At 48.1% G+C, this 26,469-nt stretch overlaps 1 protein-coding gene across 6 annotated transcripts in view; it reads right to left on the bottom strand.

The window, feature by feature from the left end:
• Positions 1-1,096: 1,096 nt before the first annotated feature.
• The window catches only part of ODAD1 (outer dynein arm docking complex subunit 1), a 29,896-nt gene continuing 4,523 nt past the window's right edge, over positions 1,097-26,469 (bottom strand). For 5 of the 6 annotated variants that reach the window (XM_037819359.1, XM_037819362.1, XM_037819363.1 and 2 more), the window contains 11 exons: positions 20,998-21,120; positions 20,584-20,697; positions 17,476-17,543; positions 12,050-12,237; positions 11,802-11,936; positions 10,978-11,060; positions 10,699-10,867; positions 3,590-3,753; positions 3,410-3,513; positions 3,004-3,082; positions 1,097-2,923 (listed from right to left, as the gene is read on the bottom strand). In XM_037819359.1, coding sequence (XP_037675287.1) covers positions 2,369-2,923; positions 3,004-3,082; positions 3,410-3,513; positions 3,590-3,753; positions 10,699-10,867; positions 10,978-11,060; positions 11,802-11,936; positions 12,050-12,237; positions 17,476-17,543; positions 20,584-20,697; positions 20,998-21,120 — 1,782 coding nt within the window. In that variant the 3' untranslated portion in view covers positions 1,097-2,368. Of the gene's footprint in view, positions 2,924-3,003; positions 3,083-3,409; positions 3,514-3,589; positions 3,754-10,698; positions 10,868-10,977; positions 11,061-11,801; positions 11,937-12,049; positions 12,238-17,475; positions 17,544-20,583; positions 20,698-20,997; positions 21,135-21,223; positions 21,255-26,469 lie in introns of those variants that run through there. The other variant, XM_037819365.1, reaches the window with a different exon arrangement.

Here is a 26,469-nt window from a genome sequence, read left to right as displayed (position 1 = left end):
GCAGCCAATATTACTCCCAAACTCTCAGCCCACCTTGAGAGACATTTAGAGCTCCCATAAAAGCCTGAAATCACCTCTTTCTTTCCAGCTCAGCACCCAAGTCCAACAGGAACTCCTCAAAACCTCTGAGTTCCAGCAAAGGACGAAAACACATTTTTCTTGCATTGGCATGTTTTAAACCCCATCTTTCGGTGTTTTTTGTTTGTTTGTTTCTTAAGAGTTAAGCCAATGAGATTTTGTACGGTCCACTTAAGAGGGACTTGGTAGGTCTCCTGGGGGTCAGACATCACGACATCCCATTTGATAGTTCTGGAAGGCTGAGGTCACAGCATGTGTATTTTTGGTTGGGGTCCAGAAGATAAGATCTGGCCAGTGCATTTGGGGCCCAGGTTTATCTGGAGACTGCCTGCTGCCTAGAGAGCCTTCTTTGTAAATCCGGGTTCCATACGGATACCGAGTAGGCTGCTTTTTTGTTCTTTTTCTTGTGAAAGGTCTAAAACTGTTGAGGCACCATCTTGGAACATGGGAAACTGAGTCTTTTTGCTGTTAAAAGTTTAAGGCAACTCCAATCTTTAAAAGGTTCTCAATTTCTTTCAAAGTTTAAGGCAATTGCTTTTCAGTCTGCCGGGGAAGTTTTCTAGTGGGAATTTGAGGAAGGAGAGGGTCTGGGGAGGGTTGATTCCTGGGGAGGGGGCCCTGGACAAGAGGCAGGCCCGGTGGTGTGCAGGAGCTGCCCGGCTGGCTTCACCAGGGCTGCCCATGTGTGTCTTCCCAGCTCTACCAGTTCACATCAGTAGTTTGAAATCCGCCACAGTGGGAGTCTTTACACTACAGGAATTGGCAAACACTACAACTCAGGACTCTTTCTCCAAAGTGCCACTTGTTAGACATTTACCAGCACCCCACTGGGTAGGCCTAATTAGATTATGGGGTCAGATGGAGAGGAAAACTGGATCATCAAAATAGCTGAGAAAACACTTTGTTAAATTTTCTTCTTCGTCATAATCACAGATAAATTTTTGACTGTTTACTATGTGCCAGGCACTGTTCTGAGGCTTTACACGTATTGACTCATTTTGTTCTCAGGAAAAAAAAAAAAAAAACACTATGAAGTATGTTCTATCATCAGCCCATTTTAAGAGGAATGAGGCACAGAGTATTTATTGCTATCCAGGATTAGGAAGTGGAATATGAGTTATTTGTTTGGATTTGGGCAGAGTAGTTTGGATTAAACTTGGACAGGGCACAGGAATGAGTTTTCCATGGTGTTCTAGTTCCTCTCACTCCCAAACCCATGCCCACCATGGGACAGGACCATCTGCTTCATCTCTGTGACCCTGTGGTAGGTACCAGGGCTGTACACAAATATTCCTCCCACTCTATCCTAACAGACGCAAAGAAAGGTTGCACTTCCCTACACCTCTTGGAAGTCAGGCATGGTCAGGAGACTCGCTTTGACTGAGGAATGTAAGTGGAAGGGACATGTATCATATACAGGCAAGAGCTTGAAGAGCCAGTGCATGCTTTGCCATTTTCTCTTTTTCTGGTGCCAAAGGGACTAGCAACACTCCAGATCGTGGCTCTTCCATTGTTGCTGACCCACAGTGGAGCAAAATAGCCATGGAGAGAAATAAACTTTTGTTGCATTAGACCCCTGAGAGCCTGGGGTTGTTTGTTACTTCAGCATAACCCAGCCTATCCTGACTGATACAGTTCCCAGTCCCCAGTAGGGCCTGGATTGTAACAGTCTCAACAAATGAATGAATGAACTTATGAACAGGGTCATAAGTTCTCTGGGCTGAGGGGAGAGGAAATAGCCGGGGCTCAAGTTCACTGTCTCACAGAGGCCTCTGGAACCAGGCTGGGGTAAAAAGCAGGATCGTTTAATTTCCTGTGGCCACAGCTCCTGCTGGACCTAACATCTTTTGCCCTGATTCTTCCCTCTACTGGTCAGTACTGGGGTGAGGAATGAGGCGCCACAGAGAGGGGGGCAGGAGATGCCAGGAGAGCCTGGGGACGAGGAGAGGGGAGCAGGCACAGGCAGTGGGACGATTGACAGAGTGGTAAGACATACAGAGATCGAAACAGAGGTAGATGGGAGATAAATTATGGAGACAAGACAGATGCTGGATGGGAAACCAAGAGGCCAGGAGATCAGGAGACGGAAAGGGAAAGGAGGATGGGAAATCGGGAAAGAGACCAGGAGTCAGCGAGGAGGGGATGATGAAGGGTGAACAGCAGCAGATATAAGGACAAAATGGAGAAGAAGTGCAAAGAGACAAGAGGCCCCAGAACAGGGAGAGGCAGGTGGGGAGTCACAGAGGAGCCCCCGCAAGGAGCAAGGGACAGGCTGGGGGGATTGGGTGCCCTAGTAGTAGCTCCGGGAGTCTTTGCTGGTGGTGGAGCCAGGGCCAGTGCTGGAAGCTGGGCCAGTGCTTGAGATGGGGCCGCCGCTGGATTCCGACCCTGCGCCTCTGCTCTCTGCATCTCTGAGGCTTTCTTGGCCTCGGCTGGACACCACATATCCAGTGGAGTCCAAGTAGCTGCCAGAGCTGATGGGCCTGAAGGTCACGTGGCCCCCACTGGAGCCAAGGGCCTTGGGGGTGCCACGGCTGGACACCGGCTCCCCACTGATGCTGGAGCTGGGGTCACCGAAGGTGCGGGAGGATGCCTGGCCCATGCTGGCGCTGGGGACCCCGAAGGTGACGTGGCCGATGTTGGAGCTGGTGGCCCGGCCTCCGCTGGATGCCAGGATGCTAGTCCTCTGGCTCAGGATGGACCCGGGGACGACACTGGGGCTCCTGGTGGTCGCCAGGGCTGTGCCTGAGCTGGAGAAGCCCATGCTTGGATTGCCCTCCGTCTTCCTCATGGTCTCTGCTGGATCCTTCTGGTGCTGCTCCCGGGCCTGCTCCCGGGCCTCCAGCTGGGACGGGGACATGAGTTAGGGGCCCAGGGAGGAGCTGGGGCCCTTCCCCACCCCTCCCCGCAGGCTCCTGCACTCACCGACTTCAATACTTGCTTCAGGAGCTCCTCCTTGCTCATAGGATAATCATCTTTGACCTCAAAACCTGGAGGGTCCTCCCTAGGGTGCGGGGAAGATAGGATGAGGCCAGACCCTTGACCTCCTTGGCTGATGGCACCTCACTGCTCTGCCCGGGGTCCCTGAGCTGGCCTCGAGTGCCCTCTCCCCTTCTGGTTTACCCTGGACCCCGTCTTCCCATACAATCTCCCAGAGCCCCTACTCCTTCTGGGTCCCCCAAAGCACCTGCTTCTCCTTCTAACTGCCCCCCAGAGCCACACCCACCCTTGGGTCCCTGGATGCTCCAAGAACCCTCCATCCCCATGGGTCACGTCAGCCCCCATGGAATCTCCTTCCCATTCCTCCCCACCCTCCTTGGGCCTTGCTCACATGTTGTCAGGAGGCTGAGGTGGGGGGACCTTCTTCCGAAGCTCCTCGGGGCTCTGGCCGAGCACCAGGAGAGCAGCGTTGGCCAAGTTGGAGGAGGTGTAGCCCTGGAGAGTGGATAATCCCAGTGGTCCCGCAGGCCCAGCCCCCAGCCCCCCGAGCCCTGCCTCCCCGCCCACCCACCTTGAACTCGCTGAAGGCCTGGACGGTCAGGAGCTCCACCAGCCGCTTCTCAATGAGACCCAGGAAGAGGCCAATTTCCCGATCTCGCATGTGGTTCTTGACTCCGAGGAGCTCGTCGATGACGGTGCTGTCACAGTGCGCCTTGGTGAAGAGCAGCTGGATATCTGGGGGGCGGTGGAGGCAGGCTGTTGGGGATCTGTTGCCCACTGTGGGCTGAGCCTCTCCCCACTCAAATCCCCACTGCCCCATTTTATGGGGGTAAGAGTTAAAGGCTCCTAGACACAGAAGGACTTGCCCAAGCAGAGACCCAGGTGGCAGGAGGGCACCGCTGAGCACCTGGCCACGTGGCTTGGAAAGCCATAAAGCAAAAGCTGGGAGAAGAAAGAGGAAAACCAGACAGAGGCACCTCCATGGTTGGGGACTTTAACACACCCCAGTTAGAAGCAGACTCAACCTCCATCCAACCCAGTAGTTCCTGGTGATTCCAGATCTGCGGATCTAGCCTAGAGAAACACTCACATGTGGGCACCAGATGGGAGCAGGGGGCTTGCAGGCGGGGGGGGGGGGGGGCGGTTGTCCACGAAAACTCACAGCAGCATTGGGGTTTTCTAAAATTTTTTCTGCTCTCAAACCCCAGTTGCAAGTGACCAGATGAGTCATTGTTCTTGGTGCATGATCCACTTGTATATAGTCAATTAAATGGTCATTATTAATAAATGAGGCACCCGTGACCTTGACAAACCTACATCCAATTATACAACATCCCCACCACCCATCTCCTTGCCTCCCACACCCAAAGATATCATCGTCCTCAATCCTGGGTCCATTGGTCCCTTATGTGTCCTTTAATATCGTTTCATTGCATTCATTCTAAATATTCCTAAATCTAGATAACATTTTTATATTTTATTTGATTTAAGGATCTCGGCAGCATCATTCCTAATGGCAGACAGTGTGAACCAACCTAAATGTCCATCCATAGAGAAATGACAAACTTTATAACAGCCATATTAAGAAACACCAGCCACCAAAAATCAAGAATGAGATAGCACTATATTTTATTACCAACATGCATGGATCACCAAGCTATTACTGAATGAAAATAAAAGCAGATAGCACCATGATATATGGAGGAGCACACCATTTATGTAAAAAGAGAAAAGGCAACCAAAAAAAATAATAGATTTTGTCTGAGTAGATATATATTGGTCAATTCAGAGAAAGCTGTAGAGATTACCCCAGCCTGCTGGAAAAGGGATTGCCTTTGGGGAGGAGGAAGAAGACTAGAATTGGGAGTTGCTTATAGGAGGCAGAATAATGCCACATGCACACACAAAGATATCTATGTCATAATCCCCAGAAGCTGTGACTGTGTTAGGCTAACATGGCAGAGAGGAGTAAAGGTTGCTAATCAGCTGACTTTACAAGAGGGACATGAACTTGGCTTATCCAAATGGGCATGCTGTAATCACAAGGGTCTTTAAAAGTGGAAGAGGAGAGAGAAGGGGCAAGATGGCGGCATAGAGAGGAGTGGAAGCTAAGTAGTCCCCCTGGAACAACTACAAAAAACCAGAAACAAATAGTAAATAATCCAGAATAACTGTGGGGGGACAAACGAGACCATCCACTCATCATACACCAACCTGAATTGGGAGGAATGCCCAAGAACACAGCATAAAATCTGTAAGTAAAACCTGCGGATCCAAGTCGCGAGACCCCCTCACCCATAGCCGGAGCTGCAAAGCCTCGTGGTGCCAGAGAGAAGCTCTCTCCCAGCAAGCGAATATAGCTCAGCTGAGCTCCAACTGGGGTTTTAAGTAGCGAGTGTGAACTGCTCACTACAGGTACGAATCCCCAAAAAACAGAGGCTTTGGGTGACAACTGACCTTGGAGAGCCAGAGGGTCACCTTGGACTGGGTCTGAAGGGGACTGTCTGTTTCTTTTTCAGCTCAGTGGAGAAAGCCCCAGTCATTTTCAGTTTCCAGGGCTGTGACTCCGGGAAGGGTGGAGACACCACAAGCAGAGAGCAAGAGACCATTGAAATGCTAATGACCTCCACCTGGGGGCTCTGTCTTCTCTGGGAGGAAAGGGGTGGGGCCCTTTCCATTGAGAACCAGACCCCAGAGCCTGGGGGAACACGGCCATACCTCCTCACACCAGTCAAGAATTATAGGCTAGCAGGCGTCACCTGCTGGGCAGAAAAGCACAGTGACCCGAGGCATCAAAGGGTAGAGCAATTTTCTAAGACACACCCACAGGGAAACCAGATACTGAATATTTCTTCCCACTGGGACCTGAGCCCGTTCTGGTCTGAGAAAACCCGATTTGGATAACCAAGGAAACCATGCCTAGACAACAGAAAATTACAACCTACACTAAGAAAAACAAAGTTATGGCCCAGTCAAAGGAACAAATGTACACTTCAACTGAGATACAGGAATTTAAACAACTAATGCTAAATCAATTCAAAAAGTTTAGAGAAGATATTGCAAAAGAGATAGAGGCTGTAAAGGAAGCACTGGGCATGTATACGGCAGAAATCAAAAGTTCAAAAAACCGTGTGTGAATGTATTTCAATAAAACTGAATTTAAAAAAAAAAAAAAGTTCAAAAAACCTACTAGTAGAATCTATGGAAATGAAAGGCACAACACAAGAGATGAAAGACACAATGGAAACATACAACAGCAGATCTCAAGAGGCAGAAGAAAATACTCAGGAACTGGAGAATAAGGCACCTGAAAGCCTACATGCAAACGAGCAGATGGAGAAAAGAATGAAAAAATATGAGCAATGTCTCCGGGAAGTTAAGGATGAAACAAAGTACAATAATGTACGTATCATTGGTGTCCCAGAAGGAGAAGAGAAGGGAAAGGTGGCAGAAGCAATAATAGAGGAAATAATTCATGAAAATTTCCCATCTCTTATGAAAGACATAAAATTACAGATCCAAGAAGCGCAGCGTACTCCAAACAGAAGAGATATGAAGAGGCCTACGCCAAGACACTTAATAATCAGATTATCAAATGTCAAAGACAAAGAGAGAATCCTGAGAGCAGCAAGAAAAAAGCGATCCACTACATACAAAGGAAGCTTAATAAGACTATGTGCGGATCTCTCAGCAGAAACCATGGAGGCAAGAAGGAAGTGGTGTGATATATTTAAGATACTAAAAGAGAAAAACCGCCAACCAAGAATCCTATATCCAGCAAAGCTGTCCTTCAAATATGAGGGAGAGCTCAAAATATTTTCTGACAAACAGACAATGCAAGACTTTGTGAACAAGACACCTGCCCTATAGGAAATACTAAACGGAGCACTACAGGGTGATAGAAGACAGGAGTACGTGGTTTGGAACACAATTTTGGGAGATGGCAGCACAACAATGTAAGTACACTGAACAAAGATAACTATGAATATGGTTGAGAGAGGAAGGTGGGGAGCATGTGAGACACCACAAGAAAGGAGGAAAGATAAAGACTGGGACTGTGTAACTTGGTGAAATCTAGAGTCTTCAACAATTGTGACAAAATGTACAAATATGTTCTTTTACGAGGGAGAACAAGCAAATGTCAACCTTACAAGGTGTTAAAAATGGGGAGGAATTGGGGGAGGGATGCAATCAGCATAAACCAGAGACTGTAACTAATAGAATCATTGTATTATGCTTCCTTTAATGTAACAAAGGTGATATACCAAGGTAAATGCAGATAAGAGGGGGGGATAGGGGAGGCATGTTAGACACTTGACATTGGTGGTATTGTCTGATTCTTTATTCTACTTTGATTTAAGGTTATTTTTCCTTTTGCTGCTTCCTAGCTCTCATTTTTTTTCCTCTTTCTTTTGCCTCTCTACCTTCTTTGATTCTCCCTCCTGCCTTGTGGAAGAAATGTAGATGCCCTTATATAGATAGTGCTGAAGGTGGTGAACACATAAATGTATGACCATGCAGAGAACCATCGATTATTTACTTGGGATGGAATGTATGGTGAGTGAACGAAACCATATTAAAAAAATAAAAAATGGGTTGATGACAAAACCTCGAGGGCAATATACTGAGTGAAATAAGCCAGACACATAAGGACAATTACTGCAGGGTCTCACTGATAGAAACTAATTATATATGTAAACTCACAGACATGAAATATAAGGTACCAAGATATAGGACGAGGCTTAAGAATGGGGAATGGTTGCTTAGTATGAGCAGAATGTTCAATTAGGATGAACTTAAATGTTTGGAAATGAACAGGGGTGTTGGTAGCAAGATGTGAGAATAACTAACAGCGCCGAATGGTGTGTGAATGAGGAGGAAAGGGGGAAAGGGGAAGCTCAGAGTCATATATGTCACCAGAAGGAAAGTTGGAGGTCAAAAGATGGGAATGTATAAAACTGAATCCTGTGGTGGGCAATGTCCATGATCAACTGTACAAATACTAGAAATCGCTTCCATGAACCAGAACAAATGTATGACAATACTATTAGAAGTTAATGATAGAGGGGCATATAGGGAAGAACTATATACCTATTACAAACTATATACTACAGTTAGCAGTATTTCAACATTTTTTCATAAATAGTAACAAATGTACTATACCAACACTACGAGTCAACAATTGAGGGGGGGTGGTTAGGGATAGGGGAGGATTAGAGTTTCCTTTTCTTTTTTTCTTTTTTCATTTTTCACTTTATTTCTTGTCTGGAGTAATGAAAAGTTTCTAAAAATTGAACAAAAATTAAGTGTGGTGATGGATGCACACCTGTATGAGGGTACCCATGGGCAGGTGATTGTACACTTTGGATCTTTGGATAATTGTATGGTATCTGAACAATCTCAATAAAAATTTAAAAAAAGGAAAAAAAGTGGAAGACGGAGGCAGGAGAGAAGTTAGTCAGGGAAGGAGATGGGATGACGGAAGCAGAGGTCAGAGGGATGTGGCGCATCCTGCCATCGCCAGCTTTGAGGATGGAAGGGGCCACGAGCCAAGGAACGGAACACAGCCTATAGGATGGAAAAGGTGGGGAAAGAGGTTCTCCCCCCAGCACCTCTGCAAAGGAGCATGGCCCTGCCCACACCTTGATTTTAGTCCGGTGAGACTCCTTTCAGACTTCTGACCTCCAGAACAGTAAGATAATAAATCTGGGTTGTTTTAAGCTACTGCACCTGGCAGTCACTTGTTACAGAGCCATAGGAAACTCAGACAGTGGTCAAGAGGAGCTGGTCTGTGATGTTTTTATTTTTTACAATGATAATGCAATTATCATGGGGTAATTTGAAATTAAGTTTTTGAAAGTAAAAAAAAAAAAAAAATGCAAATGGTGGAAACAAAAGATAATAAAGGCTCTTCAAGAACAACAACAAGTTGCATCCCCTTTTCCCATAAAGTCGACACCCCTTTTCAACATGAACAGGTTAGAGTGGTCACTGCCTAGACATCCCTGAAGATCAGGAAAGAGATTAAACTAGAGGAAGGGGTAGCAACAGACAAGATGGAACTTAACAAAGCATTATGAATACTGAACCTGTATATAATTTTCTTTTTCTTAGTAGCGCTAGGGTACTAGAATAGCTAGAAGGAAAGAATTGAAATGGTGGACTGTAACCCATATCATTCTTTGAAATTTGCTCTGTAGCTACTTGTTAAATTGTAATTTGAAAGTTATCACTTTTTTGTATATATGTTATATTTCACAATAGGGAAATAAGTGAAACTCTGGAACTGTAACCCATAACATTCTCTGAAATTTGCTGACTACTTGTTAAATTGCACTTGGAAAGTTATCATTTCTATGTACATATGTTATATCCTACAATAAAAAAATGGTAAAAAGATAATAAAGGATTAGAAAAGCACTAAATATTTGAAAACCCAACAGAGATGATATCATCTTTCCAGATACGCATGGAAAAGGAACAAAAAGGAACCATGTATTAAGTAGCCAAGGAAACTGCAGTACATTTCTAAAGGCAAAAATCACACAGACTGTATGCAGAAGTAAAACATGTGAGAGCAGTAGCACGAATGGCCAGCGGAGGGAGACGGAAGTGCGGCCACCCTCCCCTGCTCACAGCCCCCCCATGCGGCCCAGGACCCCCAGGGGAAAGCCCTGCTGCCTCCGCCTGGCCCCACTTCAGCCACCTCCCCACGCGCACCTCTTGCATCCCACTCCTGCGAGATCCCAGCATGCACCTGCTGTGTTCAGCCTCCACGCCTGGGGCCTGCCCGTTCCCCCTGCTGGAAGCATCCCTCTCTTCCCCGTTTGTCAGTGAAATACTCATCCTTCAAAATCAACCGCAAGCATCGCCGCCTCCTGGAAGCCTCCCTGTCACCCCAGCAGGGTCAGCTTCACGGGCGAGGGTGCTCAGAAGGGCCTCACCCCTTGGTGTGATGCTCTGCAGTCGCCATCTGGAAATGCTGGACAATTTTTTAACAAGGGACCCAGCATTTTCATTCTGCACTGAACCCCGCAAATTATGAAGCCGGTCCTGCCCCCAGATGTGTCAGGGCCTCCTCTCCTCCACAGTGCCCTGTTTCCTCCTTCCTCATGCCGGGGTTACACGCGCCTCTGCCCAGGTCAGCCTCCTCGTGCCCGGTCCCCTCCCCACCAGGACAGCGTCGCCTACCACAGGGCTTGACACAGAGGGTCAGGAGGACAGAGGGCAGGAGGGGCCCCCGAGAACTGTGCTCCGCTATGAGCTCCGGGTCAGGTCTCCTGCTTGCTCATGCGCGCGTGCACACACACACACCAAGCTTGCCTCTCTCCATCTTGAGCTTTCCGTCCTGTTCCCATCTCGTTCTCACGGCAGCCTGCACAGCAGGTACTGCCAGCCCCGCTTTCAGAGGGGAAAATGGGCTCAGCAAGAGGAAGCCACGCACTGAGGTTCCCAAATGACGGAGCTGGGATTCAAACCCAGGGCAGCCCGACGCTTGAGCACTCTGCACTGCTACTTCCCCGGAAAAATAACCAGACGGAGGGATGGAAGGGCGGACGGAGATGGGACGGACGGATAGGCGAATGGCCCACGTCGCCTGTAGCGTGCTCGCGTTTGGCCTGTCCAGGGCGCGCTGCTCTCGTCCTCCCAAACGCGAGCGGGTCCGCCGCGGGCACTCACCATACTTGAGCTGCTCCAGCTGCCCCCGCAAGCCCTGGACTTGCGCCTGCAGGGCCTCGGCCTCGGCCTGCACCTGGTCCGTGCGCTGCCGCAGCCCCGCGCGCTCCTGCTCCAGCTGCGAGCTCCGGCCCTCCTCGCTGGCGCGGGCGCTCACCATGGCTTTCTGCATCTGCGGGGGGCGAAGCGGGGCGTGGGCGGGGGTCGCGGGCCGGGGGTGCAGGGAGGGGTCAGAGAGGGGCCCGGGAAGAGGAGGGGCGGGGGAGGGTGGGGCGCACGCACCTCCTTTATCTCCTCCTGCAGATACTCCAGCTCTGAGTTCTGCTCGTTGATGAAGTTGAACTCAGCGAAGTTTCGTTCCTCGACTGGGGGGGCGCCCGTTCCAGAGGGCGGGAGACAGGGACAGGCAGAGCGAGGGAAAACCCGAGAGAGAGACACACACGGGGGGGCCGAGAAAGAAGCATTGAGAAAGAGGGAGAGACGGAGAGAAAGCGACAGACACAGGGGACACGGAAATTCAGAGCAAGTCAGGGTGAGGGACAGAGAGAGAGAGAAAGAATCCCAAAGACTCGGCAGTGGGCAGAGCCAGAGACACAGACACAGAGAAATAGGGTGAGTGAGAGGAAAGGAAGAGCTGGGGAAAGAGAAGGGCCCCAAGAAACAGACGGCCGCGGGGACACGGAGAAAGGAGAGGGACACGCGGGGGAGGGAGGATTTGCAGGGCGACCCTCGCCGCAGGAACGGAGAGGGGGGCGGACACAGAAAAAAAGAGATCCAGAGGGAGAGAGGAGGGGGGAACAGGGAGACCGAGAGAGGGAAGGAGGGAGGCAGGGAGGAAGGAAAAGACTGACTCGGAGACAGGGAGAGAGATGAGGGGCCCAGACACAGGATTGGGGTGCAGAAGCCAGAGGCAGGGAAAACAGTAAGAAGCGTGGGGGGGACGAGGGCAAGGCAGCGCCTCCCAAGCCCGATTCCTCCATTCTTCCCTCCTTGGGGGTCTCCTGGGCCAGGCAGGAGGCCGGGGTGACAGGTGGACAGTCTGCACTTGATTCAGGAGGCGCCGGGGCCTCCCCCTGCCGCCCTCGCCCGCCCCAGGCCCCACTCACTCTCCAGGTACTTCTGGACCAACGTGTCGGGGTCGCTCTCCCCGGTCAGCTGGGCCAGCTTCTTGAGGGTGTCCTCGTATCGCAGCACCAGCTTCTCCTGGGAGGTCTTCCGCAGGCCTTCGGCCACCTCCCGGGCTGCGGGCAGACGGAGCGGGCAGGCAGGTGAGCGCGCAGGCCGCTGGCGGAGGGGCGTGGCTGGCCTGGCCCCGCCCCACCTCCGAGGCCCCGCCCCGCGGCTGGCGCCTCACCCCGTTTTCCCTCCTTCTCCATCACCGCGGGGTCCGGCTGCCGGTCGTGGTTCTTGAGGTTGAGGAAGCCGTGCAGCCGCTCCAGGTGCGCTATCTGCCGCTGCAAGGCCTGCACCTCAGTCTCGTTCTGGACCACCTCCTTCTCCGCCCTCTCCCGCAGCAGGCCCATCTTGGTCTTCGCCTCCTCCCTGGGGGGAGGTCAGTGAGGGGTTAGGGAGATAGGTGGATTGGGGTCACACTGGGGTCATAGAGATGGGGAGGGGTCAGGCTGAAGTCTTCCTGGGGTCACACAAAGCAGACAACTTTCTAGGTTCCTAGGGCTGGGTTAGGACAGGGTTATGGGGCTGAGTCAGGGCCAGGGAGCTGGGCCCCACTGGAGACCATCTGGGACCTGTGGGACTGGTGGCAACATGGAGACGATGGCACAGCAAGAAAGCATCCCCAGCACCCGACAGGTAGTCCCCGGGGATGAGGTAATCATGCCCTGGGGGTGCGGGAGGCTTGGTCCAGCCCCATTCAGGCCAGATCCATGACGTCACCGCCACCTGTTAGGGGACCGGGGGCACCCCAGAAGCCCTGCCCACTCAGCCAGACTGCTCAGCTGGAAATGTAGCCTTTAAGCTTGTGAACACATTGCAGCCACCTGAAAATTCAGAGTGCTCTGAGCCTACTTCCCGGACCACAGGGTCCCAAGTCAGAGATCTGGGTCAGCAGATACAGCAGGCCACTCTCCTTTAGGTCCCACTTCCCACCGCCACAGGCTCACTTGCCTCTACCGAGAGCACCAGCTTCTACTTCTGTTCAAATTCCTTTAAGGCTTACTTTGTACCACCCTCCTTTGTGGGAAGCCTCCCCTGACAGCCACCGGCCCCAGCCTCCAGTGACTCCGCCACCCTCTGGTGGCCACATGTTCTGGTTTGCTAATGCTGCCGTTTTGTGAACCACCAGAAATGGATTGGCTTTTATAAAGGGAGGTTATTTGGTTACAAAGTTACAGTCTGAAGGCCATGAAAATGTCCAAGTGAAGGCATCAACCCAAGTATACCTTCGCCAAAGAAAGGCCAATGGCATCTGGAAAATGTGCTGAGAGGGCACATGGCTGGCATCTGCTGATTCCAGGTTGTGTTCCAGCTCCTCTCTCAGCTCCTGTGCATTCTTCAGAGTGCCCCTCTTGGCTGCAGCTCCTCTTCAAAATGTCACTCTCAGTTGCTCTGAGGTCCCTCTGTTTGTGAGCTCTTTTTGTAGGACTCCAGTGAACTAATCAAGACCTACCCCAAATGGGCAGGGCCACATTTCCATGGAAACATTCAATCAAGAAGTCACACCGTAATCAAAGGTGTCACTCACAGTTGGGTGGGTCACATCTCCATGGAAACACTCAATCAGAAGGTTCCAACCTAATCAACACTAATCCGGCTGCCCCCATGAGATTGCACTAAAGAATATGGCATTTTCTGGGGGACATAATATATACAAACCAGCACATTGCCCCTCAGTGGTCAGGACACAGGTCCTTCTGAGTCTCAGGCTCCATGCCCCCCTGAGACCACTTAGGGGCCGGGAAGAGGGAACGCAACTTCCTGAGAGCCTGGGAGTGGGAGCTGCTTTACAACAGCATTCCCTGAATCCCCACTGTGGCCCTGTGAGGTTAATACATCTATTATTGCCATGTCACAGTGGAGGAAACAGACCCAGGGAGGGGGAGTGACCTTCCCAGGTCACTCAGCAAGGAGGTTTGAGAGGCACGGGCTGGCCTGCCAGGAAGTGTGGGTCACAATGCCTGCTCTTCCCGTCTAGCTGAGGCCACCCTGCCCTTGGCCCCAGCCGGGTTGTCCATCGCAGTGAATGGGGGGAGGCTGTCAGAGGTGAGATCGGAGGGAGCAAGTTCCCGAGGATGCACAGGCTGGCCAGCAGGCCATCACTTGTGGGACTTAGCTGAAAAGATGAGCCGGGCCAATCAGACTCCCTCATTCAGAATTTGAACTGGGAAATACTAAGAATAAGACAGCCAGAAGCTGAAGCTAGAAAGATGGGGGAGAAGCCAAGAGAGGTCACAGCAGACTCAGGTTATGATGAAACAGAAATTATAAGTGAAAAGAAACCAGAGGTGGAGCTGGATTTAGGAGGGGTTCTGGCGAACCCACATGTTGATGCACAGAAAGCGTGAGCCACAGTTGAGGCCAAGCACAGGTAAGAAATCACAGAAACCAGACAGTAGACCTGGGCCATGGCTCATGTCGTGAGTAAGCAGAAGTCATGAGGCAGAAGCAAGGCACTGAAAAGAACATGATGAAACCATTCGGAGCAAGAGAGGAACAGAGCTGAAGCTCAGAAAAGAAGCAGTGATGGAGTAAGAGAGAGATCGTGGAGCCCAGGGGAGCCCCAGAGACAGAGAGGGAAGCCAGTTCCTAGAGCTGCTTTGGCTTCTCAATTCCATACTCCACATCTGATTATCGCAAGGTAGCCTGAGGGAATCTCTGTCCATTGCAACCAAGCCCCTAGATCCAGCCCTACTTGAAGCCCTTGGCCTTCGCATTTAGGTGAACCTGCTAAATTTCCCTTTTATCTTAAACTGATTTGAGCTGGATTTCTGTCACTTGGATTTGGAAGTTTTGCTAATCTACCCCCCCCCCACTTTGACCTATAACTCTCTTATTTCCCTCATGTGGGCTTATTTTTAGCTCTCCCCCTTGCCTGGTAAACCCTGGGAGATTATTCTGAAGTGGAAAGAGGTGGTCTTAATTATTAAGACTTGGGTGAAGAAAGATACACTGGAGGAGTCACAAGAGGTCCTAAGTGAGGGGCTGGGAGCTAATCTAAGTTGGAAAGAATTTCTAAGTATTTGCACCCAAAGTCTTCCTCACATTTTCCAGAAAACTGATGCCCAAAGAGAGTGATTGCTGAAGATTCCAGAGTGACACAGATGAGCCTCAGAAAATCCTTGTCACTTGCCATAGAACAAACTTTTTTCATCTGGGAATCGATGGGCTTTATGAACCATCACCAGCAGAACACGGTGTGATGACGTTTGGGTGGTTCCGTTCCCAAGAGGTAATTTGCATGAGTGATGACCAGAAAAGAAACAAAGATAATAGAATTCCCTCAGTCCACATCTTGGTCTACATCTTGCAGTTTTGCAAGCTCACAACTTTATAAGACAGTAAAACCATGCCCTAATGTGCTTGATAAGTGGGGTCCAAAAAATTCAGTCTCACAAAATGAGAGCCAAATACTTAAGACAATAATGGAAATCAATAGCATATAGCCAAAATTAAAGAACGTGAATATTACACTGTACACTGCTGACCACATGTGACCTGTAAAAGTCCCAAATGATCAATGGACCATCACTCCCTAGACACACACACACAAACCAAAAGGCAAACACTTAAGCACATTCCCTTTCTTCTTTTTTCAGTACATTCCCTTTTGTCGGCAGTCACTGATCAGGAAAAGGGAGCCAACTGCCAACCCCAGTTATAACACAAATGTATTTACCTTTGGTTTTCTACAGCAGGAGTCTATTAGAGAGAATCTGTTGAAGAACAGACTAGAACAGGGGTCAGCGAACTACACCTGCAGGTCAGATCCAGCCCGCTGCCTGTTTTTGTACATCCCATGAGATGTACAAAAGAATACATGAGATGTACATAAGAATGGATTTTATATATTTAAATGGTTGTTGGGTATGGTGGTTTAGAGCTGTGTGTACCCCAGAAAAATGTTCTTAAACTTAATCCATTCCTATGGGTGTGAGCCCATTGTAAGAAGGACCTTCTGATGAGATTATTCAGTTACGGTGTGACCCACCTCAGTCAGGATGGGTCTCAAGCCTATTACAAGACACCTTTCTGAGTGGAATGAAATTCAGACAGAGGGAGAGAAGGACACAGGGAGCAGCCAGAAACTGAACATCAGTGGAACCTGGAAGAGAAGAGAGAGACCCAGAGATGCCGCCACGTGCCTTGCCATGTGACAAGCAGAGGACCAAGGACCACTGGCAGCCAGCCCCGGAATGCCAGCCTTTGGGAAGAAAGCATCTCCTTCCTGTCACCTCAATTTGGACTTTCTTTAGCCTCAAAACCATGAGCAAATAAATTCCCATTGTTTAACCTGGCCCATTAAATAGTATTTGTTTAAGCAGTGCAGGAAACTATAATGGGGGGAAATCAAAAGAAGAATAATATTTTATGATGTGTAAAAATTACATGAAATTCAAATTTCAGTGTCTGTTGTTAAAGTTTTGTTGGAACCAGCCATGCCTATTCATTTACATATTGTCTGTGGCTGCTTTCACGCTACCACAGCAGAATTTAGGAGAGACAGAAACCACATGGCCCTCAAAGCTGAAAATATTACTACCTGGCCCTTTATAGAAAAGGCTTGTGGACCCCTGGACTAGAGGCAGTCTGGCTCTATAGTGCTCAAATAAAAATGGAAAAGCTGGGTGTGCTGGTTTTAATCTATTTGTCCCCCACATAAGCCATGTTCTTTAATACAGTCTAGTGGGGGCAGACTTATTAGTCTGTTGAAACTTTGATTGGGTTATTTCCATGAAGGTATGGACCCTGCCCATTCAGGGTGGGTCTTGATTGGTTCACTGGGGCACTTAAGAGATTTCAGGCGCCTACACAGGCAGTGATGCTTGGAGATGCTTGGAGAAGGATGTTTAGAGATAAGCTAAGAGATGAAGCCCAGAGTTTGCCCTGGAGAAGCTAAGAGAGGACCCCAATATGCTTAGGGAGAAATGCCCTGGGAGAAAGAAGCAAATACACACAGGAGCTGAGAGAGAGGAGCCCAGAGACATTTTGGAGAAAGCCATTTTGAAACGCAACCCAGGAGCAAAGGACCAGCAGACGCCAGCCACGTGCCTTCCCAGCTGACAGAGGTGTTCTGGATGCATTGGTCTTTCTCCAGAGAAGGTATCCTCGTGTTGATGCCTTAGTTTGGACACTTTTATGGCCTTAGAACTGTAAATTTGTAACCCAATAAATCCCCTCTATAAAAACCAATCTATTTCTGGTATTTTGCATAATGGCAGCTTTAGCAAATCACAACACTGGGTATAAGAAATCATTGGGGTATAAGCAAGGGGGGGGGGGGTCCCCTTGCAAGGCAAAGAAGCAGAGACCAGGAGATGTCCCCAGAGCTGGACTGCAGAAGAGACTGCTTATATCCTGGGTGTGCAGGACAGGAGGGGAATCTCCACCGCTGGGGTGCATCATACGGGGCAAGAAGTGGGACCCAGCTGGCAGAGCTGGGGAATTGGTGGGGGTGGGAGAGAAGAGGTGCTTGATGAAAAAGAAATGAAGTTCAGACCATCTCTTTCTTGGGTTCTGAAGCTTTCGGCCAGTGCCTTATGAAAAGGCAGGTATGAGCTTAGCCCAGCTAGGCCCTGCCATCTGGAAGTCCCTCCTGGGGCCCACCTGATGCTGTAGGCAGCGGTGGAGTTGACGATGAGAGTGCTGACTGCCTGCCGCACGTGGTGGATCTCCTGCCCAGGAAGACAACGGAAAAAGCGTCAATCCCTGCAACGTCGCCACTAGTCTTTCCGTTAGGCCCCGCACTTTCCCGAGAAGAAATGGAATTCCGGTGCCTGTAAGATGTGGACCATGCTAATTAGCAACTGTCTGGGAAAGGGATTTTAAAGAGGTATGGAATACAAGGGGCGAGCCAAATGCTGAGCTGGAAAGCTGGCTCAGAGAGCTCATTCCTACAAAACCTTAACCGAGAATACTCCTAAGACCTAACTTGCTTGATGGCTTTGGAGATTTGTGTGAATTTTGTAATGGTGACTGTGCTGCTCTGTTTTCTAGTTTCTTGGAAATGTCCTTGGAGTGTTCTAAGAGAAATAATGGAGTGGGGGGGATTAGAATCCATTTAGAGTCCCTGGGTCAAGGTGTACCTCCCAACCTGTCCTTCACCACCCCAGCCCCCCATGCTGATTTTTGCAAAAAGAAACCCAGCATGGACAACCAGAAACTAATGATATAGGTTGCCTACGGAGCCTGGTGGAAGAAATGGAGACTAAATGGTGATTCTCTGAGGATACCTTTTGGCATAATTTTGATTTGGGAAGCTTGTTCATGTTTTACATATTCATAAAATTAAATGAAGGAAGATAGGAGAGAAAACTAAAATTGTATACAAACAGAAGTATATCGACCTAAATGTATTTCAAATGAAGAACATAACCACACACAAAATAAAGAACTAACTCAATTAACTTCTGACTATAATAATTTGTGTAGTTAGAGAAATAGCAAGTTACTCATACTCTCAGAAAACAAAACAATCTTCAAACAAATCTTGAACTCTACTTACTAGGTTTGAGAGAGAAGGGGGCAGCCATAGCAATACAGAAACCATTTGTGTGTATTGTAGGACTGAGCAAATGAGTAAGTATATCGATGCTGTTAGGAACCAAGGTTCTCACTGGGGGAGAAGATAGATATAAGTATGGAATTGGGGATGCTCAAGAGAAACCCAGTGATACTGGACTGGAATTAGAGGTATGAATGTGAACTCGTGATTTAAAAATATGTGTATGTTTCCTAGCTCCATCCATTGAAAGGCCTCAAAGTAATGACACCCCTGTAGCCATGTGCACACTCGGTGCCTACATCTTGGTTTCTAAATACCTGTTCTCCCTTAGAAAGAACCAGGACTCCTTGGAGAAGTAGCTAATTTCAGGGTTGGGGCAGAGCAAGTACAAGATGACTATGTTCTTGCACCAGAAAGTAACAACATGCTCCAAAAAAAATGAGGAGGAGCATGTCCAAAGGATCCAGCACCAGCTTGCAGGACTTCCACCAGCCACATGTGGGACAGTTTGAGCATCAAAATGAACAACACAGTCATGGATTATAAGAGAACATGAATGCTTACCACTAATACAAAAATATATAGGGGAGAAGGAGAAGCTCTTCCTTAGGTAAAATGCCTTCTTACAAATGCAGAAGAAATTGTAGAGTAAAAAGAAAATCACCATTTTGCAGCCATTACAGTACTAAGGATTCGGACAAGAATCAATGATGCTAAAAGGATTGGGTGAAGTGTGATGGGGAACAGGGTACTTATGTAGCCTCAAAGAATCTCCCCACAGACCTCTTATTCATTGCATTACAAAGGGAAAGATGGTAACTTCACACAGAAAGAACCTGGCTACACAAGTGACCAAAGTTAATATCACTAGCAATGGGACAAATGGACATCAGGTGTCTCCACCCAATGCCCCTGAAGGACACAATATCACCTCTGCGATATTCCCCCCAAAATGCAGACCCAGAGTCAAATCCTGAAGGAGCATCAGATAAACCCAATCTAGGGATAGTCTATAAAATAACTGGCCTGGACTCTGCAAAGAAAGTCAACCTCATGAAGACAAGGATGGAGGGGCTCTTCCAGATGAATGGGATCTAAAGACCCAGGACAACCGAAGGCAACGTGGGCACCTGGGCTGGAGCCTGGGGCAGGAAAAGCAATTTCTATAAAGGACACAGTTTGAGCAATTGAAGAAATTTAAACAGGGACAGTTTAGAATCACAACAAGACAGAAGTCCCTAACTTGGATAACTGCACTGTGATGATGTGAGAAAATGGCCTTTTTCTTAGGAAAAGACACTGAAGTACTTACAAACCTGTCTACATTTTATTATCAAATAGTTCAGCAATCATAATAAATTACTCTCAACAAAATAATAATTATATATACACACAGACACACAGAGAGAGAGGAGGGAAGAGGGAGGAAGGGGAAGGAGGAAGGAGGGAGGAGGGAGGGAAGCAAATGTGATAAATTTCAATAATTGGTGAATCTTGATGAAGGGTACATTGAACTTCTCTATACTATTCTTGCACCTTTTCTGAAAGCTTGAAATCTTTCAAAATAATTGTTAAAAATGAAATAAACAGATGAATGGATAAACAAAATGTGGCATATCTATACAATGAATATTATGCAGCCATGAAAAGAAAGAAAGTGCTGGTACATGTGACAACATAGATGAACCCGAAAGACACATGTTGAGTGAAATAAGCCAGGCACAGAAGGACGAATATGATGTGACTTCTCTTACAGGAAATACTTAGAAGAAGCAAATTCATAAGAGATGGTAGAAAAGGGGTTACCACGGGCTGGGGGGAGGGGGGAAAGGGGAGTTGGTGCTTCATGGGTAGGAGTTTCGGTTTGGGATGATGAAAATGTTCTGGAAATCGAGGTGAAAGGAAGAAAGAGGAGTTCTTCAAACAACTTCAGAGGTTGGAGATACCCGTGGAAAGTAATGGTCTTGCTTGCTAATTGGTTACCCTGGGTGATAATATTCAAAATGGCATCTCTGCTTTCTGCACATATAAACCAGGCTGCTTTCTTTGGTAGAGGAATCCTGGCACATTTTCTGGGTTTCCATGTTCCCCTGGAGTAAAGCAAACCTACGGCTCCAATCAGTTCCACACTTGAAGCCTGAGCACTGGAGAAGGAAGAGTGGGGGGCTGGGGGGAGGCCCTGGTGGGGTCCCGGGTCTTAGTCCACTGACCTTGTGCAGCTTGCGGTCCACATTGAGATAGCGGTTCCGCTCGATCCGCAGGAGGTCCAGCTCCTCCCGCAGGGCCTGGTTCCGCACCAGCTGGGTGTTAAAGCGACAGATGACCTGGGCGGGCCAACATAGGGACCTGTCAGTGGCCTGGCAGGGAGCACCAGTCAGAGATGGGGCCTGTTCCCTCTTGGGGGACCCTGATGGCCACACCCTGCCCCGCTTGCCTGCCCAGGCTTCAGTCTCCTTCCTCTTGGGGAACCCTCCACCCCCTGGGATGCTGGGATCCCGGCAGCTCAGGGCTGCCCACACCCCAAAATCTAGTCCAGCTTTTCCAGAACCTGAAGCCTGTGCTCAGTTCTGCCCCTGACCCCCAGAGGTCAGGTTTTGGGGGAGACCCGAGAGGCCAACCCTCACCCTGTCCAACTGGTCTTCCAGGATCTTGATCCGTCGCCGGATCTTGACCTTCTGATCCATGATGAATCCCGGGGCCCTGGCGTCCTTTCGATGGACAAAGATCCTCAACTCCCACTCCTGGATCTGGAAGACAGGGTCTGCAACTGGTTGGTTGGCTGAAAGTGGGGGCAACCGAGCGACAGGGATGGGGGTCGGGGTGGTGGAGTGGGTTGAGAGGGGGACTGACCGTGTGTGGCCGACATTTGCCATTCCTGTCATCCCACAGCTCCTCTGGCTTTCTTCTGCCAACGGTGGTCCAGCCAGACCTCCAACCACAAGGCATGGCCCTGCCAGCCCCGTGACCCGGGTCTGGATGGACATGTGACCCAAGCTGGGCCAGCCAAAATCCTTTCCTGGTGTTTTGGGGGAATCACATGGGAATCCAGGACTGAGTCCCCCACCACGAGGGGGGATTGTGGGAGCAGGAGGCCAGTGGATAGGAAGTGGAAACAAGATTGAGAGGTGGCTAGATTGAGCCTCGAGGCATTCGAGTCCCTTAGCCCAATGAGGTCTGACCAGCTTCCAATTATCCTCTCATTTCATATTCATCTTCACTCATTTAGTGCCTATCCCCTCTCCCCAGCTAAACTGTACATTCCAGGAGGGCAGAGATTTTAGTCTGTTCTGTTCACTGCTGTGACCATCTGAAACAGTGTGGCCCAAGTGGATAAGTGAATTGCTAAAGACTGTGCTTCCCAAGCTATGTACCAGGGAACCCCAGGACACTGCAGCAAACTCAAAGGGGCGCCTCGGGAATATTTTTAATCTTTGAGGGAAACACAGTAGGTACTAGTAGTTAGCTGCCACGCTAAATAGCTCAAGGTAGTTCCCAGGCTGAACACTAGATGGCGATAACATCCCTTTCTGTGATATTCCTCAAATTGCATTTTCAGCAGTTTCTGTGAAAAAAAGCAAATACCCTAAAATGTTACCACTGGGGCTAACTAAGCCACGCATGCAAGGGATGTCTCTGTATTATTTCTTACAGCTGCATGTGTATCTACAATTATCCCAATAAATTTTTCAATTAAAGAAGAAAAAAAACAAAAAAACAAAAAAACAAGTGCTATGTGAAAAACAACGTGGAATAGAAAATAAGCAAAGACGTCCAAATCTGATTCTGAGGTTTGAAAAGTCATGCAATGCCAGGCAGGCATACACATCCAATTGGTAAGTAATTATGATTTTCACAGGTGCAATACAATTTTTTTTTCAATTTCCATATAGTCTTTTTACAACTGATTTCTAAGTCGTTAGGACATAAACCCTTCTTAGATTATTTGGATCAAACTACTTAATAAAGACAACTGTCAGGAGTGCTGTGCCGGGGCCACCTCGGACAGCTCAGGAGAGCTGACTGTCACATTTTCAAGAATTTTGCGAGCCACCTGATTGTTGAAAGCTGGAAATTGGCCATTGTGTTAGCTTCCTGTCACTGTGTAAAAAAATCACCACAAACTCAGTGACTTAAGACAACACCCATCTCTTATTACGTCCCAGTTTCCATGGGCTGGGGGTCTGGGCACAGCCGAGGTGGGTCCTCTGATCAGGGCCTCACAAAGCTGCAGTCGGGGCGTCAGCGAGCCTGCGAGCTCCTCCAAGGCTCCGGCTCCTCTCCCAGATCACATGGTAGCAGAATTCGGTTCAGCCTCTCCAGATCCCTCGTGATCCCCTCCACGTGGCCCTCTCCAGGACATGGCAGCTTGCTTCTTCAAGGCCAGCAGGAGAACGTGTCTCCAGTTAGCAGGAGGCTTAGACAACATAACCTGCTCAAGGGAGTGTCGTCCCATCTCCTCCACCATATTCTCTCGGTTAGAAGCAAGTCATGGGTTCTGCTTGCTCAAGGGTGGGGGGGTGGGTTATACAAGGACATGGCTTATTGGGGGTCCATCTTAGGGTGTAACACAGCCAAGTTGGGGGTGTTTATATACTTGCTACAAATCAGAGCTTTTTTCCCCCTAAGAGCTGCTTTACCAGCATACCTCTGACTGCGAGGTGTTTATTTTGGCTTCAACACTTCTAAGAAACTAAGGGTGCCAGGAACAAAGAAAATTTGGGACCCACTCGTTCAAGAAATTCTTCCCTTCCCCAAGATTAGAAAATACCCTCTTCCAATTTTTAAAACTGTTCACATTTTGCTTTTCACATTAGGTCTCTAATCCAACTAGAATTTATATTTTCATATGGTATGAGGTTGGAATTCTTAAAGCAGTTGTATTGAGGTATAAATGGCATTCAATAAACTGCATATATTTAAAGTACACAGTGTAATAAGTTTTGACACAAAATTTTGAATGTATCTGTCACCCTCAAAGTTTCCTCAGGCCCTTTGTAATTCCTTGACCTCCCTCCCTTCCTGCAGTACCCCGTCCCCAGGCAACCACCAATCTGCTTTCTGTCACTATAGATTAATTTACATTTTCTAAAGTTTTATACTAATGCAATCGTATCGTACATACTCTTTTTGGGGGAGTGGGACATGGCTTCTTTCACTCAGAAAAATTTCTGTGAAAGTCATCCATTTTGTTTTATCAATGGTCCATTCCTTTTCATGGCTGCATAGTCTTCCATTGTATATATTCACCACAATTTGTTTACCCATTCACCTTTTGATGGACATTTGGGTTGCTTCCCATTTTGAAGTTTACAAATAAAGCTGTTAAGAACTTTCACAATTCATTCTATGGACATATGCTTTCTTCTCTCTTGGCTACATACCTAGGAGTGGATGGCTGGATCAAGTGGTAGGTGTATGTTTAACATTTTAGAAACTGGGAAGCTGTTTTTCAACATTTTACATTCCCACCAGCAGTGTATGAGAGTTCCATTTCCTCCACATCCTCGTCAACACTTGGTATTGTCAATCTTTCTCATTTTAACCATTCTAACAGGTGTGTAGAAGTATCTCGTTGTGGTTTTCATTTGCATTTCCCTAGTGACTAATAATAGTGAGCATCTTTTCACAGGCTTATTTGCCATTCTACATCTCCTTTGATGAAGTGTCTGTTCAAGGATTTCTGCCCACTTTTTTGTTTTCTATTGTTCTCTTCCTACTGAGTTTTGCGAGTCCTTTATAAATTCTGACACAAGTCCTTTACTTTGCAATTTTCTCCCAGTCTGTGGCTTCTCTTTTCATTCTCTTAAAAGTGTCTTTGGAAGAGAGGAAGCTTTTGATTTTTATAAGTCCAATTTTTCAATTTTTTCTTTTCATGTTTCTGCCATTGTATCTAAGAGATCTTTGCCTAACCCAAGGTCACAAAGATTTTCTCCTATATTTTTTTCTACAAGTTTTATACTTGTGTGTGTTGCATTTAAGTCTATAGCGGTTAATGTCTAACTTTTCCTTTTACAAATCTTATGCACAGAAAAAATGCGTAGAATATGTATTTACAATTTACTGTAAATTCACAAAATGAACGTCCTGGCAACCACCACCCTGTGGCCTTGCAGCAACCTCCAAGTGTCCCTTCTCATCTGTGTCAGTTTGAATGTATTGTGTCCCCCAAACGCCATTATCTTTGATGTAATCTTGTGTGGGCAGATGTTATCAGCTCTGATTAGATTTCCTTGAGTGTTTCTTTAGAGATGTGCCCCACCCAGCTGTAGGTGATGACTCTGATTGGATAATTTCCATGGCGGTGTTGCTCCGCCCATTCAGGGTGGGTCTAAGTTGATCAGTGGAGCCATATAAATGAGCTGACATAACAGAAGGAACTCAGTGCAGCTGTGAGTGACATTTTGAAGATGAGCTACAGCCAAGAGGGACACTTTGAAGAAAGCACAGGAGCTGCAGATGAGAGACAGTTTGAAGACAGCCGTTGAGAGCAGACTCTTGCTCTGGAGAAGGTGGAAGAGGACAAATACCCCAAGTGCAACTAAGAGTGACATTTTTGAGGAACTGCAGCCTAGCGAGGAATGTCCTGGGAGAAAGCCATTTTGAAACCAGAACTTTGGAGCAGATGCCAGCCATGTGCCTTCCCAGCTAACAGAGGTTTTCCGGACACCATTGGCCATCCTCCAGTGAACGTACTCGATTGCTGATGTGTTACCTTGGACACTTTATGGCCTTAAGACTGTAACTGTGTAACCAAATAAACCCCCTTTTATAAAAGCCAATCCATCTCTGGTGTCTTGCATTCCAGTAGCATTAGCAAACTAGAACATCATCCCTGCCATCTTCCTTTCCAGAGGTGCCACTGTCCTTCCCAGTTAGTTCCTGTCACTGCTGTAACAAATTACCATCAATTGAGTGGCCTTAAAACAATGCAAGTTTATTATTTTACACTTCTGGAGGTCAGACATCAGAAATCAGTTTCACTGGATTAAAACCAAGACGTCGAGGGAGACAACAAAGATGGCGGCCTAGAGAGGCGTGGAAGACAGCTAGCCCCCCTGGAACAATTCATAAATGACCAAAAAACTAGCAAATAACCTGGAACAACTGCAGAGAGACAAATGTGACTGTCCACTCATCACACACCAACCTGAATTGGGAGGAATGCCTGAGATCGCAGCATAAAACCTGTAAGTAAAAACTGCGGACCTCTGCCAAGAGCTGAGAGCCCCTCCCTCAAGGAAGCCTCGCGGTGCTAGAGAGCAGAACTCTCGGAACAAGCGAGTGTACCTCAGCCCAGCTCCAACTCGGGTTTTAATGTTATGTGCTTAATACAGACAGCGAATCCCCAACAAGCAGACAGAGGCTTTTGATGACGACTGATCTTGGGAGAGTCAGGGGACATATCTGTCTCAGGACAGGGAGCCCAGAGGATCGGGTGCTGTCTCTGCCGATGGGTGAATCTGGGAGCTTCCTGTCCCTTTCTCTCTGAGTCAACCTGGGTGACTCAGTGGAGAAGCCTCAGCGGTTTTCAGCCTGCAGAGCTTTGCAGCACTCTAACCAGCAGCATCAGAGAAACAAAGAATCTATTTATATGCAAATGACCTCTCTGGAGGGGGCATACCTTCCCAAGAGGAAAGGGTGGGGCCCAGCTCTTCTACCTGCCTTACATTCTGAAACAGACCCCAGAGCCTGGGGGAGCCTGGGGGAGGAGAGCCGCAGGCCACACCCCCTTACACCAGCCCATGACAGGCTGACAGGCACACCTGCCGGGCAGAAAAGCACAGGGTGTGTCAATCCTCTAAGACATACCATCAGGGAAACCGGATACTGAATATTTCTTCCTTCCATGACCTGAGCCTGTTCTCGTCTGGGAAAACCTGACTGGGGTGGCCTAAGAGGTCAGATGCCTAGACAACAAAAAACTACAACCTACACTAACAAAAACAAAGTTATGGCCCAAAGGAATAAACGTACACTTCAACTGAGATACAGGAATTTAAACAACTAATGCTAAATCAATTCAAAAAGTTTAGAGAAGATATGGGAAAAGAGATAAAGGCAGTGTTTATGAAAACACTGGGCATACATAAGGCAGA

Source organism: Choloepus didactylus, chromosome 27, assembly GCF_015220235.1.
Source record: "Choloepus didactylus isolate mChoDid1 chromosome 27, mChoDid1.pri, whole genome shotgun sequence".
In the NCBI taxonomy this organism is placed as follows: domain Eukaryota; kingdom Metazoa; phylum Chordata; class Mammalia; order Pilosa; family Megalonychidae; genus Choloepus; species Choloepus didactylus.
The sequence above is the reverse complement of the archived record's forward strand: the minus strand, read 5'-3'. Positions and strand labels throughout refer to the sequence as shown.